Source organism: Prunus persica, chromosome G6, assembly GCF_000346465.2.
Source record: "Prunus persica cultivar Lovell chromosome G6, Prunus_persica_NCBIv2, whole genome shotgun sequence".
Lineage (NCBI taxonomy): Eukaryota > Viridiplantae > Streptophyta > Magnoliopsida > Rosales > Rosaceae > Prunus > Prunus persica.
This window is the reverse complement of record NC_034014.1, coordinates 3303484-3319066: the sequence shown is the minus strand read 5'-3', so window position 1 is coordinate 3319066 and position 15583 is coordinate 3303484. Positions and strand designations below refer to the sequence as shown.

At 37.4% G+C, this 15583-nt stretch overlaps 1 protein-coding gene, 1 long non-coding RNA gene and 1 pseudogene across 4 annotated transcripts; 2 read left to right on the top strand and 1 right to left on the bottom strand.

Annotated features, from left to right (window-relative positions):
- LOC18774069 (structure-specific endonuclease subunit SLX1) lies at positions 1588-3645 on the top strand. The gene is made up of 4 exons (XM_020565190.1): positions 1588-1749; positions 1949-2087; positions 2387-2520; positions 2625-3645. Exons 1-4 carry the CDS (start codon positions 1610-1612, stop codon positions 3448-3450), a joined length of 1239 nt encoding a protein of 412 aa, XP_020420779.1. The 5' UTR covers positions 1588-1609; the 3' UTR covers positions 3451-3645.
- LOC109949458 lies at positions 5155-9689 on the bottom strand (annotated as a pseudogene).
- On the top strand, positions 10596-14967 carry LOC109950041. Of its 3 annotated transcripts, none has more exons than XR_002272387.1 (7): positions 10596-11035; positions 11177-11257; positions 12573-12649; positions 13017-13093; positions 13426-14164; positions 14239-14301; positions 14605-14967. It is a non-coding gene; the product is annotated as an uncharacterized LOC109950041 (long non-coding RNA). The 3 variants fall into 3 exon arrangements; XR_002272386.1 differs by having other exon boundaries at positions 10603-11035; positions 13426-13487; positions 14128-14301; XR_002272385.1 differs by having other exon boundaries at positions 13426-14301.

Genomic DNA, 15583 nt, shown 5'->3' with positions numbered 1-15583 from the left:
TGTCTCCTACGTGGCACTGAAAAATCGGAGGAGAAGTCGAAACGTTGTCGTATCTCCGACAAATTTTTACAAAACAAACTTGAAGTCTGAGGTTAGTTTGGCAGTTATTATAAGAGTTACTTCACCCATTTGTTGACAGTTACCATTCATGCAAATGGTAGCTGCCCTTACAAAAAATGATGTGCGTTTTCACCCGTTGTCATGGTAAAAGACAAATGCTATTCATTTTTTTGTTTTTTTTCATAAATTTGTTTACTTAAATAATTAATTTTGATAATATTTTTGGATAAGATTTTTGGGTTCGTACATGTCAATATTTATTATAAAATTCATATCTCAATCAGATAAATTTTTTGGATAAGATGATAAATAAAAATACAATTTAAAAGTGAATAAAATGTTGAGTGAAAAGTGAATAATAGTAGAAGTAGAAGAAAATGCATAAGGATTTAGTGTTGAAAGTGAAAAGTATTGGTAGGTATTTATAGAAAAAAAAGTTCTAGAATTTTTTGGTATTTTTTTTAAAAAAATTTTGAATTTTTTTCATAATTTTATAACAAAAAAAAAAGCCCAGTCGTTGGATTGGAGGAGAGCAGGCGATTGGAGCACCCAGACGACGACACATGTCTTCCAGCTGTTGGTGGAGCGTAGGGCTAACATCAGCGCACGCTGACGTCATCTCTCCCCTCGGGTTGTAGGTCAGGCGAGACTTGCCTTCGGGCTAGCCCGTTTTCGTGGATCCCACATCCAGCCCGGGCAAAAGTGACCCCCTGGAACAAGATTTTTGGCTTGGGCTTCTCGGTGGAGTTGCTCTAAGTGTGGTATGGTTTGGATTACGTGGATTTCTGTTTCTGTAAATCCTAATGCTAATGATCAAATTGAAAGTTATATTCTGACGTTGCATTAAACTCATAATTGACATGATATTGATGTTTGTATTTACACTGCAAGAGTAGGCTCAGTGGCCAACAATCCATGTATATGGAATTCAAGTGCTTTCTAGATATTGTATCCTTATAATTATCTCATTAGACTATAGTAACTCACTTTGTCTTGAATGCTTAGCTGAGTTGCTATGGATTGGTTGGATTTCCACGAATCGACAATGGGATCCGCATGCATTTCCGGTTAGAAATTGTTCACGCATATTAACACTCATCTATCAGTTTAATTATGTGTCATCCAATTTCTAAATAGATGTTTATCTTATATTATGATAAATAAATAAAAATGATCCATCACAATAGATCAATAGGGTGTTTTTCTAGTAAGAATTTTTGTTAAGAGTTCTAATCTCAGTCATCTATTAAAAATGTTTCTAAAGTCAAATAAATCTGATGACTAAAATTTAAAAAAAAATCCTTAACATAAAATCAATAATGAAACGAAAATGAATAATATTTAAGTGGCACAAACTTGGTTGATGAAGAAACAATCGGCCACGTGGCAAAAATTGGTCACTCTCTAAGTACCACCGCAAGATCCTGACCGTAGAAAACGGAATCTGAGGCGTAGAGTTCAAACAGTGAAATAAGGGTTAATATATTCCAACGGTCGAATTGGATTCACTCCATTAGTCCATTTTAATAAGATACGCCTGTCGAGAGAGATGAGGCAGAGAAGAAAGATTGGATCAGAAATCCCAGAAACCCTAATCGGGGAGGAGAAAGAATCAGAAGAAGGACGATTCTTCGCCTGCTATCTGTTGAGCTCTCGCAGCCCCCGCTACAAAGGCCACACTTATATTGGGTACCTTCCATCTTCCCCCAATTCTTTTTTTTTTTTTTCAAGTTCTCAATCTGTTCAGAATAATCAGATCAATCTTGATTTGAACATTGTTGATCTGAACTTCTTTAAAGTTTGAGACTTTCTTTTAGAGCTTGGATCAATAAGAGAACCCATTTAAACTCTGTCTTTTTGTGTGCTTATTTGGGCGATGCTGATACAGATTCACAGTGAACCCACGGCGTCGTATAAGACAGCACAATGGTGAAATAGCTCAAGGTGCTTGGAGAACGAAGCGGAAGCGTCCATGGGAGATGGTCTTGTGCATCTATGGTTTCCCAACTAATGTTTCTGCTCTCCAGGTCTCTTCATTTCTTTCTTTTCAATTACTTGTCTATGCATTGCTCTGTATGATCTGTCTATGTTCTTAATTTGATTGATTGTGACCAAATTAGATACAAATTTCTTGAGAATTATGTATCATTTGAGGATATTTCCAACTTGGTTGGGACCCATCTTGAGTTGGCACCAATTCTAGGATCAATTTGGACCTGGTTAAAATTTGATTAATTGGGATTGAAGGTTTTGTTTATTATTTTAGGATGGATATTAATTGGAAATTTGGGACCTTCTTTCTAATATTCCCTTTGGAACTTTGCAGTTTGAATGGGCCTGGCAGAACCCAACTGTATCAAAGGCAGTTAGGCAGGCTGCTGCAAGCTTTAAATCCCTGGGAGGGCTTGTCAGCAAGATCAAACTTGCATACACCATGCTCACCCTCCCTCCTTGGCAGAGGTATCATCTTATTATCTTCCTTGTGAGTTGTGAATGGATGAATATATATACATATGCTTTTGCTGTTATTGATGGAAAGTGATATTGTTTCTATGTATCATCAGCTTGAACATCACTGTAAACTTCTTTTCAACCCAGTACACCAAACATTCTGCTGGTTGTCTACGCCTGCCGGAACAGATGAAGGTCAAAGTCTGCTCCATGGATGAGCTTCCTTCCTGTACCAAAATATCTGATGACCTTTTTGAAAATGAAGATGAGTGGTGTAATGAAAGGGAATTTGATGAACATATGAATACCAGTACACTACACAAAGAAACAATGTCGGACCACATGGCTCATAATTCAACAGATGATCAGCAGAGTGATAGTGGCAAAAGAATTAATGAAGTATGCAGTAAAGAAGTAGGAGAAGATGAGTGGTATAATGGAAGAGAATGTGATGAAGCTGTGAATGATGGTACGTTACAGGAAGAAACATTATCAGATCTTATAGTTCAAAGTTCAGCAGATGATCAGCAGGATAATACTGGCAAGACAATTAACAAAGCATATCGATGCAGTCAAGAAGTAGGAGAGGATTGTACAGAGCAATTTGGTTTTATCGCATCGCCAATGAGAATGCCATCTTCAAATGTCACTACCTCATTTGACACAGAAGTAACTAAGGATACAGGATCTGCTGATGCCATTAGTGTTAAATTGGGCCGACCTGCAATGGAACAATTGGAACAATTGACAACTATAGTTGCAGACGATGATCAGTCGCCCAGCAGAAGCTATCTCCGGCCTTGTGGAGCTGAGGTAATAGATTTGACAACGCCAGCTCCCCTATGCAGAAGCCATTTATGTGGCAAGAAGAGTAGAGTTGCTTCTGTGTATCCTCAGATTATTGACTTGACTAAGTCTCCCAATTTCATCCAACTATAGAATGTTGGACTTGGACATGTATACTACAACAATCAAACAAGTTTATATATGTTTGATGATTTTATGGTTTGGTCGAATAATTTAGAGGAATTTATTGTCATCTTTGCCAGATGGCACATTGTAATCACAATAGTAATGGCCTTCTAATTCAAGTCTTACAGTTTGAATGAAATAAAACAACTTTTTTACTCGCTACATTTCATTCTGTTATCGTATATCACATTTCATCCGATCTATGAATTATATATGAGACTGGAAGATGTGCTGTGCTGCTAATTCTTTGTTGACATACTGGTGTTTCCAAGTTAATTAGACCGATTTTTAAGTTACAACTAGCTAGAAAGAACCTTTTTTTTTAATTTTGTCCAAACATTTAAAAAGTTAACAAGTATAATTCAAGAGAACAGCTCTAATATTTGGTCAAAATTAAGAGTAAATTTACCGGACAAATAGAATCAGTTCATTGATATGAATCACTTTGTAACTCAAAAGGTAAACAATTAAAGAAACTAAGGCCGATCTAAATCGTGGTACAAGTACTCAGTTCTCTGCATTGCATACAGTGAAAATTAGACAACCACAACTCTCACTTGTAGAATTAATGTCTTATATACCAGATATGAGCTCATCCATGAACGATTGGATCAGTTACATTAGCTGTTGTCAGCTAATGATTGGTTGCCCGCATCCTCAATGTTAGTTGGGTTACAAACTTCCACTACTTGGGTTTCACCAACGTCGAATGTAGTCGGATCAACATCGTCATAGAACACAAGATCAACACCAGTTAGACAGTTGGAAAATGATTGGTTGCCCACATTCTCAAAGTTACTTGGGTTTTCACCAATGTCAAAGGTAGTCGGATCAACATCGTCATAGAACACAAGATCAGCACCAGTTAGACAGTCGATTAATGATTGGTTGCCCACATTCTCCAAGTTACTTGGGTTGCAAGCTTTCTCTTCTTGGGTTTCACCAAGTAGTTGTTCAACGATGAAGATAGCATTATCCTCAAAGAATGTTGGATAACTCGGATCAACATCATATGAGCCCACAAGATCAACACCAGTTAGACTGCCATAAAAGCCTTGTTGTACATGTGCTGATGATTCTGTTGATCCCATTTGATGATCTTTTTTCATATTTTTGGTTGTGCTCCTCGTCTTTTGTACTTGATCTTGTAAAGGACGCTTTAAGTTTGTATCCTTGATTTCGGCCCTATCGTTCTTCCTCATCAGTCAAATGACAAAATCAAAATCGTAACTACAATTAGTGTAGTCATTCTTGGGACCATCAAAAAGACTATATTCATCTTGTAGCCACCCTTTGTGGTCCTCGGAGCCTTGATTCTTGTAGCAAAAATTTCTCTTTCAGCGAATGAGGTTAGTGTTAGGGTTTCCATTAAACCAATTTGGAGGATTCTATTTCACTCCAAGTACCGCCTTGGCCAACCCTATGATCCATGTGCTTTGGGGTTAACCTCTTGTAAAATTGGTATAGAAGATATTGTGCCGGAATAATTATTCTATTGATTGTACAATATTCTTATACAGGGAGAATGCAAGCCTAACTAGGAAAATATACACAGCCTAACTAGGAAAAGAATTGCACAGCAATTCTAGGAAAAGTCAAACAATTACACAGAAGGTTTTCCTATTCTAGTTCCCGTAGAATCAGGTATTGATTACTTTCCAACACTCCCCCTCAAGTTGGAGAGTGAATATCAAGAACTCCCAACTTGCCTAGCATGGATAAGAAGGGATCTTTTCCCAAGGGTTTGGTGAACATGTCTGCTAGTTGATGTGAAGAAGGTATGAACTTGGTAGAGATTGCACCATCCTGTATCTTGTCTCTGATGAAGTGACAATCCATCTCTATATGACGAGTTCTGTCATGAAAAACTGGATTGGCAGCAATGTGTAGTGCAGCCTTGTTGTCACAATGAAGAATTGAGGCTTCTGGATGTGGAAGATGTAGGTCACGTAACAGGCTTCGTAGCCAAGTGAGCTCGCAACATGCTCCTGTCATAGCTCGATATTCTGCCTCTGCAGAAGATAATGATACCGTTTTTTGTCTCTTAGTCCTCCAAGAAATTAATGAATTCCCAAGAAATACACAATAACCAGTCGTGGATCTCCTCGTCATAGGACACCCCGCCCAATCAGAATCACAATAAGCACGTAGCTTCAAGTTATTTTCAGCTGAAAAAAATAGACCTTGCCCTGGTGCATTTTTAAGATACTTGAGTATTCTAAGAGCTGCTTCCATATGGGGCATTCGGGGTGCATGCATAAATCGACTAAGCACATGTACTACATATGTGATGTCAGGCCGTGTGATGGTGAGATATATCAGGCGCCCTACCAATCTTCTAAACTGAGATGGATCTTTGAGTAGATCACTTGCATCAGAAAGTTTGGTGCCCTGTTCCATGGGAAAGGCTACCGGTTTTGCTCCCAAAATGCCACTGTCTTTGAGTATGTCAAGGGTGTATTTTCTTTGTGAAATACATATGCCCTGTTTTGAACGGGAAACTTCAATCCCTAAAAAATACTTGAGATCTCCAAGGTCCTTTATTTTGAACCGTGACTGTAGAAATTGCTTAAGCGATGAGATTGCCTTTTGATCATTCCCAGTTATTAGTATGTCATCAACATAAATCAACAAGGCTGTAAACGATGTACCTTTCTTGCATGTAAAAAGAGAATAATCTGCCTTTGATTGGATAAACCCAGCAGCTAGAACAGCTTCAGTGAATTTGGCAAACCATTGCCTAGATGCCTGCTTGAGCCCATAGAGTGATTTGTTGAGGCGACACACAAGATTCTCCCCCTGTCGCCAGAGACCAGGAGGAGGTGACATGTAAATTTCTTCATGGAGGTCCCCATGCAGAAAAGCATTGTTAACATCTAACTGGCTAAGGGACCAATTTTGAGCAGCGGCGATAGCAAGCAAACAACGTACAGTAATCATCTTGGCCGTGGGTGAGAAAGTATCATGATAATCAATCCCCTCGGTTTGAGTATATCCTTTGGCCACGAGGCGAGCCTTATAGCGTTCGATGGAACCGTCAGAACGGTGCTTGATTTTGTAAACCCATTTACAACCAATGGGTTGTTTGCCGGGGGGCAAAGTAGTGAGCGTCCATGTGTTGTTGGACGTTAAGGCCTCAAGTTCAGAGCGCATAGCTTGTTGCCAATTGGGATCTGCAGCAGCATCTGTAAAGCAAGAAGGTTCCACACTACTACTGACAGTTGCAATAAAAGAAAGATGTGAAGGTGAGTAACGATGATATGAAATAAAATTACAGAGAGGATAACGAGTACCTTTGGGCAGGATCGACGGCGAGGAAGACGATGATGCAGGTCTGGGTAGTAGTACGTGATTAAGAACATAATCTTTTTGCCAGACAGGAGCCTGTTTGGAACGCTGAGAGACTCTGACAGGTGGATGGGTAGAAAGAGGAGTAGTAGAAAGTGGAAGAGAAGCGGGTTGTTCTGGATTTGTAAGTGCAGCAGGTGATGATGTGGTGGGGTCAGCTGTAGAAATAGGTGGGTCAGTGGGGGAAAAAGAAGGATGGTTGGCTGGAGGGTTAGGCGTGGCTGGAGATATGGGATCATCTTGGCTTGAAAGTGTGAAGTTGTGCTCAGGGGAAAAGGTTGGGTTGGTTGGAGGAAAGTTATGCGGGCCCAAGGTTGGATGGCATGGATCAAGGTCTGCTATGTGTAGTGTGGGTAGGACATGCAATTGGTCTGATGGTGTGGTTGGGCTGAGAGCATGGAAAAGGAAATGGTGCTCAAAAAAGGTAACATCCCTGTTGATGAAAATTTTGTGGGTGGTGAAATCATACAACTTGTAAGCTTTTTGCCCACTAGGATACCCCAAAAAAATGCTTTTCTTGGCACGAGTATCAAATTTTGATGTGGGATGATTATTGGTGGCAAAAGCAAGACACCCAAAGACTCTCATATGTTTATAGGAAGGTGGTTTGCCATATAATTTTTCAAAAGGAGTTTGGTGGGCTAATAGTTTGGTGGGAATTCGGTTAATGATATGAGCAGCGGTAAGCACTCCTTCTCCCCAAAATCGAAGAAGAAGGTGGGCTTGAAAAAGTAAAGCCCGTGCCATTTCAATGAGATGACGATGTTTGCGTTCAACGACCCCATTTTGTTGGGGGGTGTAAACGCAAGATCGTTGGTAAATGACCCCATGATCTGTGAAAAAATTGCGAAGGGAATAAAACTCTCCCCCATTGTCCACGCGTATCTGTTTGATTTTGGTGTTGAACTGTTTGGGTATAGGCAAAAAAAGATCGAAGGTGCTCTTGTGTTTCACTTTTATGGTGCATGAGAAAAATCCATGTAAACCTTGTAAAATCATCCACCACAGTCAAAAAATAGCGTGCCCCGGATAAAGAGGCTATTTTATGTGGACCCCAAATATCACAGTGAATGAGTGCGAAAGGGTGTGAGGAGGTGATGGAACTATTAGTAAATGGGAGTCGTGTCTGTTTGGCCAATAGACAAATATCACAAATATTATTTGAAGAACAAGGGAAATTTAACAATGTTTTGGACATAAAATTTAAGCGAGCCGAAGATAGGTGACCCAAACGGCGATGCCATAGATTTGCGGAAGCTGAAGCCAAATGACAAGATGGATCAGATTTATTTTGAGAGGAGTTTGGAGAAGCCAATGCTGCTAAATAGTACAAAGCCTCCACGTCGCTTACCCAGACCAATCGTCCTCTTCGTAGCCAAATCCTGCAAAACACACCATTGTGGAAAGAAAGTTACTGAACAAGTTAAATCCTCTGTAATCTTACTCACAGACATCAAGTCAACTTTGAATGTGGGAACCCCCAACACATCTTTCAAAAATAAATATGAATTTATTAGCAAAGTGCCAGTAGCAGTAATTGGAGCCTGGTCTCCGCTTGGTAACTTTACGGGTGGCATGGTGGAATGCTTCACATTTGTGAGCAAATGAGGGGAAGACGTGATATGATCTGTCACTCCGCTGTCAATAATCCAATTAAGTGTTGAGCAATTTTTAAACAAACCTGAACTGGCAATATTTGCTTGGGAATCAGGCTGTGAATCATTTTCTTTCTCTTTCAGGACTGAACATATTTGCTTGTATTGTTGATTGGTGAGGTTGGGCATCACGACTTTCACATCATAAAAACTAGGATTTGCATCCACATGGTTTGCTGAAGAAGATTTGTGGCGGCCCCCACCTCCCTTTGAGTTGTTATTGCCTCCTCCTGATTTGTGTAGTCTATGCCATGAAGGATAGCCATGCAATTTCCAACAGGTTTCAACAACATGGTTTGTGTCCCCACAATGAGAACAAAGCAGCGCTTGTTGGTTGAAACTGGAGTTGTGTAGCAACTGATTGGGCTTGGACTGCTGATGTTGTTGGCTAATGTTTGGCCGTTGATTATTGCTGGCCCGTTGTTGTTGCTGACTGGATCGCACCACCATCGCTGCACTTTCAGCTACAACCCGTGCAGAACCTAATTCTCTTTGTTTTTCCTCTTGCGAAACCAACGCATATGCTCTACGAAGGCTTGGCAAAGGATTCATGAGTAAAATCTGCCCCCTTACCGCACTATAGGATTCATTTAAACCCATCAGGAATTGCATGAGGGCATTGCGTTCCTCTTTTTCATGATGCTTCTTCATAGCACCACATGAACATGTCGGCGAATCGTTGTAGGAAGCCAATTCATCCCACAACCCCTTCATCTTGGTGAAATAGCCAGCGACAGACATTTGCCCTTGATGGAGAGAAGCAATATCTCGTTGTAGTTGGAAAATCCTTGGTGCGTTGCTTTGAGAAAATCGCTCCTTCAGGTCTTCCCAAATCTCATGTGCCGTTGTCGAGTAGATGACGCTATCGGCGATCTCAGGTTCAATGGAATTAAGGATCCATGAGAGCACCATATCGTTACACTGTAACCAGCGAGAAAAATGATCTGGATTGCTCTTCTCGGACGGTCTTTGCACGGTCCCTTCAACGAACCTTAGCTTATTTTTTGCGCCAAGGGATAAGCGAATTGACCGGCACCATGTTGTGTAATTATCTCCGTTAAGGAGTTTGGGAACAAGTACCATGCCCGGATGGTCACTATGATGAACGAAAAAAGGATTGCTGGCATCATTTGCACCACCATCCTTGGAAGCACCAGAACCTCCATCTCTCTTCGTAGGCTTGCTCTGCTCGTCATCTCCCATGGAGAAGTAGCGAAACAAGAAAAATTATCTAAATTGCTGCTTAAAGAGAACAGCAAAAGAAAAAAACACAAGAGCTAGGGTTTCTCCTGCTCTGATACCATGTAAAATTGGTATAGAATATATTGTGCCGGAATAATTATTCTATTGATTGTACAATATTCTTATATAGGGAGAATGCAAGCCTAACTAGGAAAATATACACAGCCTAACTAGGAAAAGAATTGCACAGCAATTCTAGGAAAAGTCAAACAATTACACAGAAGGTTTTCCTATTCTAGTTCCCGTAGAATCAGGTATTGATTACTTTCCAACACCTCTTGAGCTGAAAGATGAAATACAAGTCTTGATCAACAAGTTGAGGCCCTCCGTACTCTTTCCAAATCTCGGACAACTCTAACTTAAGCATGGAAGACTTTGTGGTCTGGTGGCATTGACGGCTTTCTCTCTACCAAAAACTCGTAGAGAGAAACCTACAAGCTCTTGATCAGTGGGGTGAAAATGGAACCTAACGGCACATTCTCATGTGCCATTTGCTTACTGCTAATTAACTAACAAAAGATAACAGGGTTTCTAAGTTTCTCTCTGTGTTATTGCTTAAGTTTTGGTGCGAACAAAAAGCAAATGTTCTCACAGGTATTTATAAGTAGTGAGTAGTAATAAGGGTTTCTCGTGTTTTTGTTTGTTTCTTTATTTGAAAGAAAATTGGAAAGTCAGTTTTTTGAAATAAATTTTGAGATCCAACGGCTGTGGTAAGCAATTAGTGTTTGGGAACTTTTAACTTTGAGATCCAACGGCTTACTGTACGAGAGTTAATATGGGAGAGAGAGATCGTGTCTGAATAGTTAGTGATGCTGCTTCAATTTTTTTTGTTGCATCATCTATATATATAAAGCAAAAGGAAGAGAATGGTGAAACATTCAAAAATTCCGAATATGCCCTTTGTTAAACAAAAAAATAAGAGCACACAATTTTAATTAAAAGAGGGTGAAATAGTAAAACACCCCTGATTTAAAAAAGAATAAAAAGAAAAAAGAAATAGAAAAAGCGAGTCGTGCTATACAAACCTAAGTCGTGATGTGCTTCTCTCAAAGAAGAAAAGCTGAAGAACGTGGAGAAAAATTGCACGGGTTCAGAACCCACGAAGCTGACGGTTTCCACAATTTTAGAACCCATCACCACCATGTTACCTATATTTTTCTTCGTCCACTTCATTGGCACCTTTTCTGCTTCAGAAATCGAAACCGAAATTGCGAGTAATCACCCAAGAGCACCCGGTGTAAAGACTGGCCAGACTCGAAAAACTTCCTTTCTCATTCCGCACCACACCTGCTATCCTGTAACTGAAGGTAAAGCATCCGTTTTTTTGTCTTAATGCATGTATATTTCTAATTTTGTTGGGTTCAATATAGTCTCCCCCAATTTTTGTTGCTTTTCTTATGATGTGTTTTTTGTTGGTGCTGGTATAACTAAAAATCCTTTGTGCTCAGATAAAGGAGGTAGGGTTCACACTCAGAAAGAGAGAAGATTTAAATTCGTACAGGAGGGATAGTGTTCAAGTTATTTATCAGGTTATTATTTCAAATCCTATTTCTTTTTTGTCATCACACGTGCTCTTCCAAGTTTTAGATTGTTTGTTAGGATTGTATGAATTTGGGTGTTTGATTTTCGAAGTTTAATTTTCTCTATTTTGGCTAATTTTGTCTTGGTTTCTCTCTGTCTCTTTCATTCTTATTTGTGAATTTGTTAGGATTTCTGAATTTGGGTGTTTGATTTTCAAAGTTTAATATTCTCTATTTTGGCCAATTTTGTCTTGGTTTCTCTCTGTCTCTTTCATTCTAATTTGTGAATTTGTTAGGATTTCTGAATTTGGGTGTTTGATTTTCGAAGTTTAATCTTCTTTATTTTGGCTAATTTTATCTTGGTTTCTCTCTGTCTCTTTCTTTTTAATTTGTGAATTAATTTTGTTGGGTTCAATGATAATCAGCTAGCTGCATTTGACTTGGTGTAACAAATGCAAGAGTTACAGATGCACAATTATTAATACAAATGCAAGAGTTACATTATGTTCCTGATGCACAATTATTAATATGATCTTTTGCTTTATATATATAGATAATATTGCTGTTCAAGAGAATCCAGCTTCTAATACGTTGGCAAGCCTGTAAACAACTGGATAAACCAACCTGTGAATGTAGTTATGTTTATGAATAGATTCTATAGCCATAACACTTTGGGCAATGTAAAATCTTGCAACAGTTTCAGTCAAAGTCTCTTCTCTAATAAGCAAAGTCATCATGTCACCACCAAGTAGATACTCCATGATTAGATACAAGTAGTCAGCATCTTGAAAGGAATAGTAGAGTTTCACAATGCAGTGACTAGCAACCTCTGCAAGCAAATCCCTTTTAGCTCTAACATGTTCAACATACGTTGCATACAGTATTTGGTCTGCTTAAGTTCTTTGCAGATAGTATTTGGTCTGCTTAAGTTCTTTATGGTATCTGGCCCAAAAAAAAAAAAAAATTGTTTATGGTAATTTATAAAGTAAGAATTTTGATTCTGTTTTATGGCGTTTTCCTTTGTTTCTAAATTCCAGTTAATCACTCTGAATCTCAGTGTTGTTGTTACTGATTAGCTGTGATTTTCCCCAAAAATATGTAGCTTAAGAGTCGATGAAGTAATTTCATCAATATGCTTGCTCTAAATCTGTGTTTTGTTGTGATATTCGAATTTCTCATCTATTAGACCATGTCTTCCTCTTTTTGATCTGTTTACTATGACTAATCTCTAATTTTTTTAATCCTAATGGAATTTCTTTGATTATATATATATATATATGTGGTTTAAATTAATTGTTCATGATTTCATTAAATTTTATTGCAGTACTTGGACGAGAACAAGTCATTGATTCTGAAGATCGTTCAGAGCCAGAATACTGGGAAATTGAGTGAATGCGCAGAGTGAGCATTTACTTCTTCATTGACTGCTCTGCTTTGGACATCTTTTATTTTCACAGATTGCTATTTATAAGCAACGTATATCTGTTAGGCTTTTTTTTTTTTAATAATATTTTTGCTTGCTTTCTAATTGATACTGCATGGTTGCAACTCATGGTCCACTTGGAATTTGCTCAATGTTGTTGTTCTTTGAATCTGTGTTTTGTTGTGATATTCGAATTTCTCATATATTAGACAATGTCTTCCTCTTTTTGATCTGTTTACTATCACTAATCTCTAATTTTTTTTAATCCTAATGGAATTTCTTTGATTATATATATATATATGGGTTTAAATTAATTGTTCCTGATTTCATTAAATTTTACTGCAGTACTTGGACGAGAACAAGTCATTGATTCTGAAGATCGTTGAGAGCCAGAATACAGGGAAATTGAGTGAATGCGTAAAGTGAGCATTTACTTGTTCATTGACTGCTCTGCTTTGGACATCTTTTATTTTCACAGATTGCTATTTATAAGCAACGTATATCTGTTAGGCTATTTTTATTTATATTTTAACTTGCTTTCTAATTGATACTGCATGGTTGCAACTCATGGTCCACTTGGAATTTGCTTGGAATTTGCTTGGAATTTGCTCAATGTTGTTGTTCTTTGAACCTGTTTTTTGTTGTGATATTTGAATTTCTCATATATTAGACCATGTCTTCCTCTTTTTGATATGTTTACTATCACTAATCTCTAATTTTTTGATCATAATGGAATTTCTTTGATTATATATAGATGTTGTTTCGCTAGAGCACCAATGAAGAAAGCATTTAGATTTGATGTGTTTGATGTCAATGGTATGAATCTCTCTCTCTCTCTCTCTCTCTCTCTCTCTCTCTCTCTCATTTTGGTTTGGGATTTTTGAAATTTTTTTTTGTGAATTAATTTTGCTGGGTTTAATGATATTATCAGCTAGCTGCATTTGACTTGGTGTAAATCACGTACTTGGTCTGCTTAAGTTCTTTATGGTATCTACAAAAAAAAAAAAAAAAAAAAGTTCTTTATGGTAATTTATAAAGTAAGAATTTTGATTCTGTTTTCTGGCGTTTTCCTTTGTTTCTCCAGCTAATAGATGTAGGGGTTTCCACACTGGCCATTGATTTGTGTTTTTAGTGGGTAGTTGCCAAAACCTTGGATTTGGAACTCAGTGGTATTTGTTTCAACAATTGAACATATTTTTCATCTCTTGGTAGCATTTCTTTTTCTACTTTGTTGGTTAAGCCAACCCCATTGTAGTGAGTAGAAGGAGATTTACAGTTTCATATTGTGTCTTCTGGATATTGTTATCAAATTAACAAATTTCCTTATCTCTCGATCTCTGCTTTTGCTTACCTAAATTGCATTTGCTTCAAGTTGGAATGAATGAGGTATTTTGAGGCTATATAATTATGTGATTGTTGTGCTTCATTCTAATTACTGTTTATTTTATTTTTTTAGTATGAATCATAGTTAAGCAGTCGTCCAATTGCTTCAGGTATGATATATGAAAATTAATAAGTTTTTCATATCTACATGTCTTATTGAAACTTTGGAATTTTATCTCAACAGATTCAATTGTCTGTCACATCTCTGACTTATTCACTGAAGCAAAGAAGCAAAGATAATTTTCAGGTTAATGTTTCTTCATTTTGTTTTATTGACATTTTTTTTTCTTTTGGGTTCCCTCAAAATTCCTTCACAAAATTTGACTTGGCTCTACTATTACGTGTTTTCTGCTCTCTCTTTCTGTTTTTTTCCCCCGATTTAATTAACAAATTTTAGCATAATTTCTCAACTTTAACCAGTTGTCTTCACCACCCAAACAAAAATGTCCAATTTGAAGCAAATGTTTTTAATTTTGGGTTTTGTTTTCTTTTGTTTTTGCTGAATTGAAATTAACCCCATTTTAATGCTGCTCCTAATCTCATGTTGCAGGATTCTCTTCCAACGATCTATCCATTGCTAGGTATGGGTATATGCCCGCATTCACCTACCTCTACATTACTTTCTTTGTTTGCTAATCATACTTTTTTACCTAATAAAGTAACAAGCAGCTCAAAAAAGAACAATGAAAACATTGAACAGAGAAAATCATTTTGCTTGCTCCTTTGTATTTGATTAGTATTATACCAACCAAAACAATGAAGACTACAACCTGGACATGCTCAAGATTGAACTTTGCAATATATGTATTATATTTTTTAATTAATTAATCATTTGTATTAATAACCAATCTTTTGTATTAATAATCGATGTACCCTAATTTGATTTATATATAAGAAGTTCATTTTCAATGTATGAGTTAATGCCTTAACTTCAATTTTTAAGTAAAGGTTTAAAAAAGATATACAACCTTTTTTTTGGGAAAGGTTTATATAGCCATGAAGAAATATTTTTGCACGTGAACAATATATTTTTTTATAACAAAAATCAAATATTAATGCATTGTCGTTATGTAAGGAGATGTGTAAAATGTTAGTGCATAAATTACGAATCTATTTAAAGATAAATTGTTGAAATTTAAGAAATTTAAGGTATTCTGTAAGTATCTTATGCCACAAGAGGCTGTATGGAATTAAAAAATGTACTATTGACAATTATTACATACAAGTAACGAGTTCGAATAAAAAACGTTAACTAAACTAGCCTCCTTGCACGCGCTTCCGCCCGTGCGAGAGGCTTTTTTTTAATCACGCGCTACGCACGACTTACATAGTTTGACAAATATTTTTTCGCAATTGTATTTATATAGATGTCCGTTTCAATAGTTTCATATTTTAATCGCGTGAGTCTGATGCATGATCGTTTTAAAAACTTTCCTTTACCACCCGTATTTTTCTATACGTCCATCTTAACAGTTTCTTTTTTTATTTTATAGCATGTAAACTGTTAAGATGGACGTCTAGAAAAATAC

Bases quoted from the DNA above. Each gene is read 5' to 3' on its own strand.
- LOC18774069 (XM_020565190.1), top strand. From the start codon at position 1,610: ATGAGGCAGAGAAGAAAGATTGGATCAGAAATCCCAGAAACCCTAATC. The intron at 1,750-1,948 runs GTACCTTCCATC...ATGCTGATACAG, and splicing joins AAAGGCCACACTTATATTGG to ATTCACAGTGAACCCACGGC. The intron at 2,521-2,624 runs GTATCATCTTAT...ATGTATCATCAG, and splicing joins ACCCTCCCTCCTTGGCAGAG to CTTGAACATCACTGTAAACT.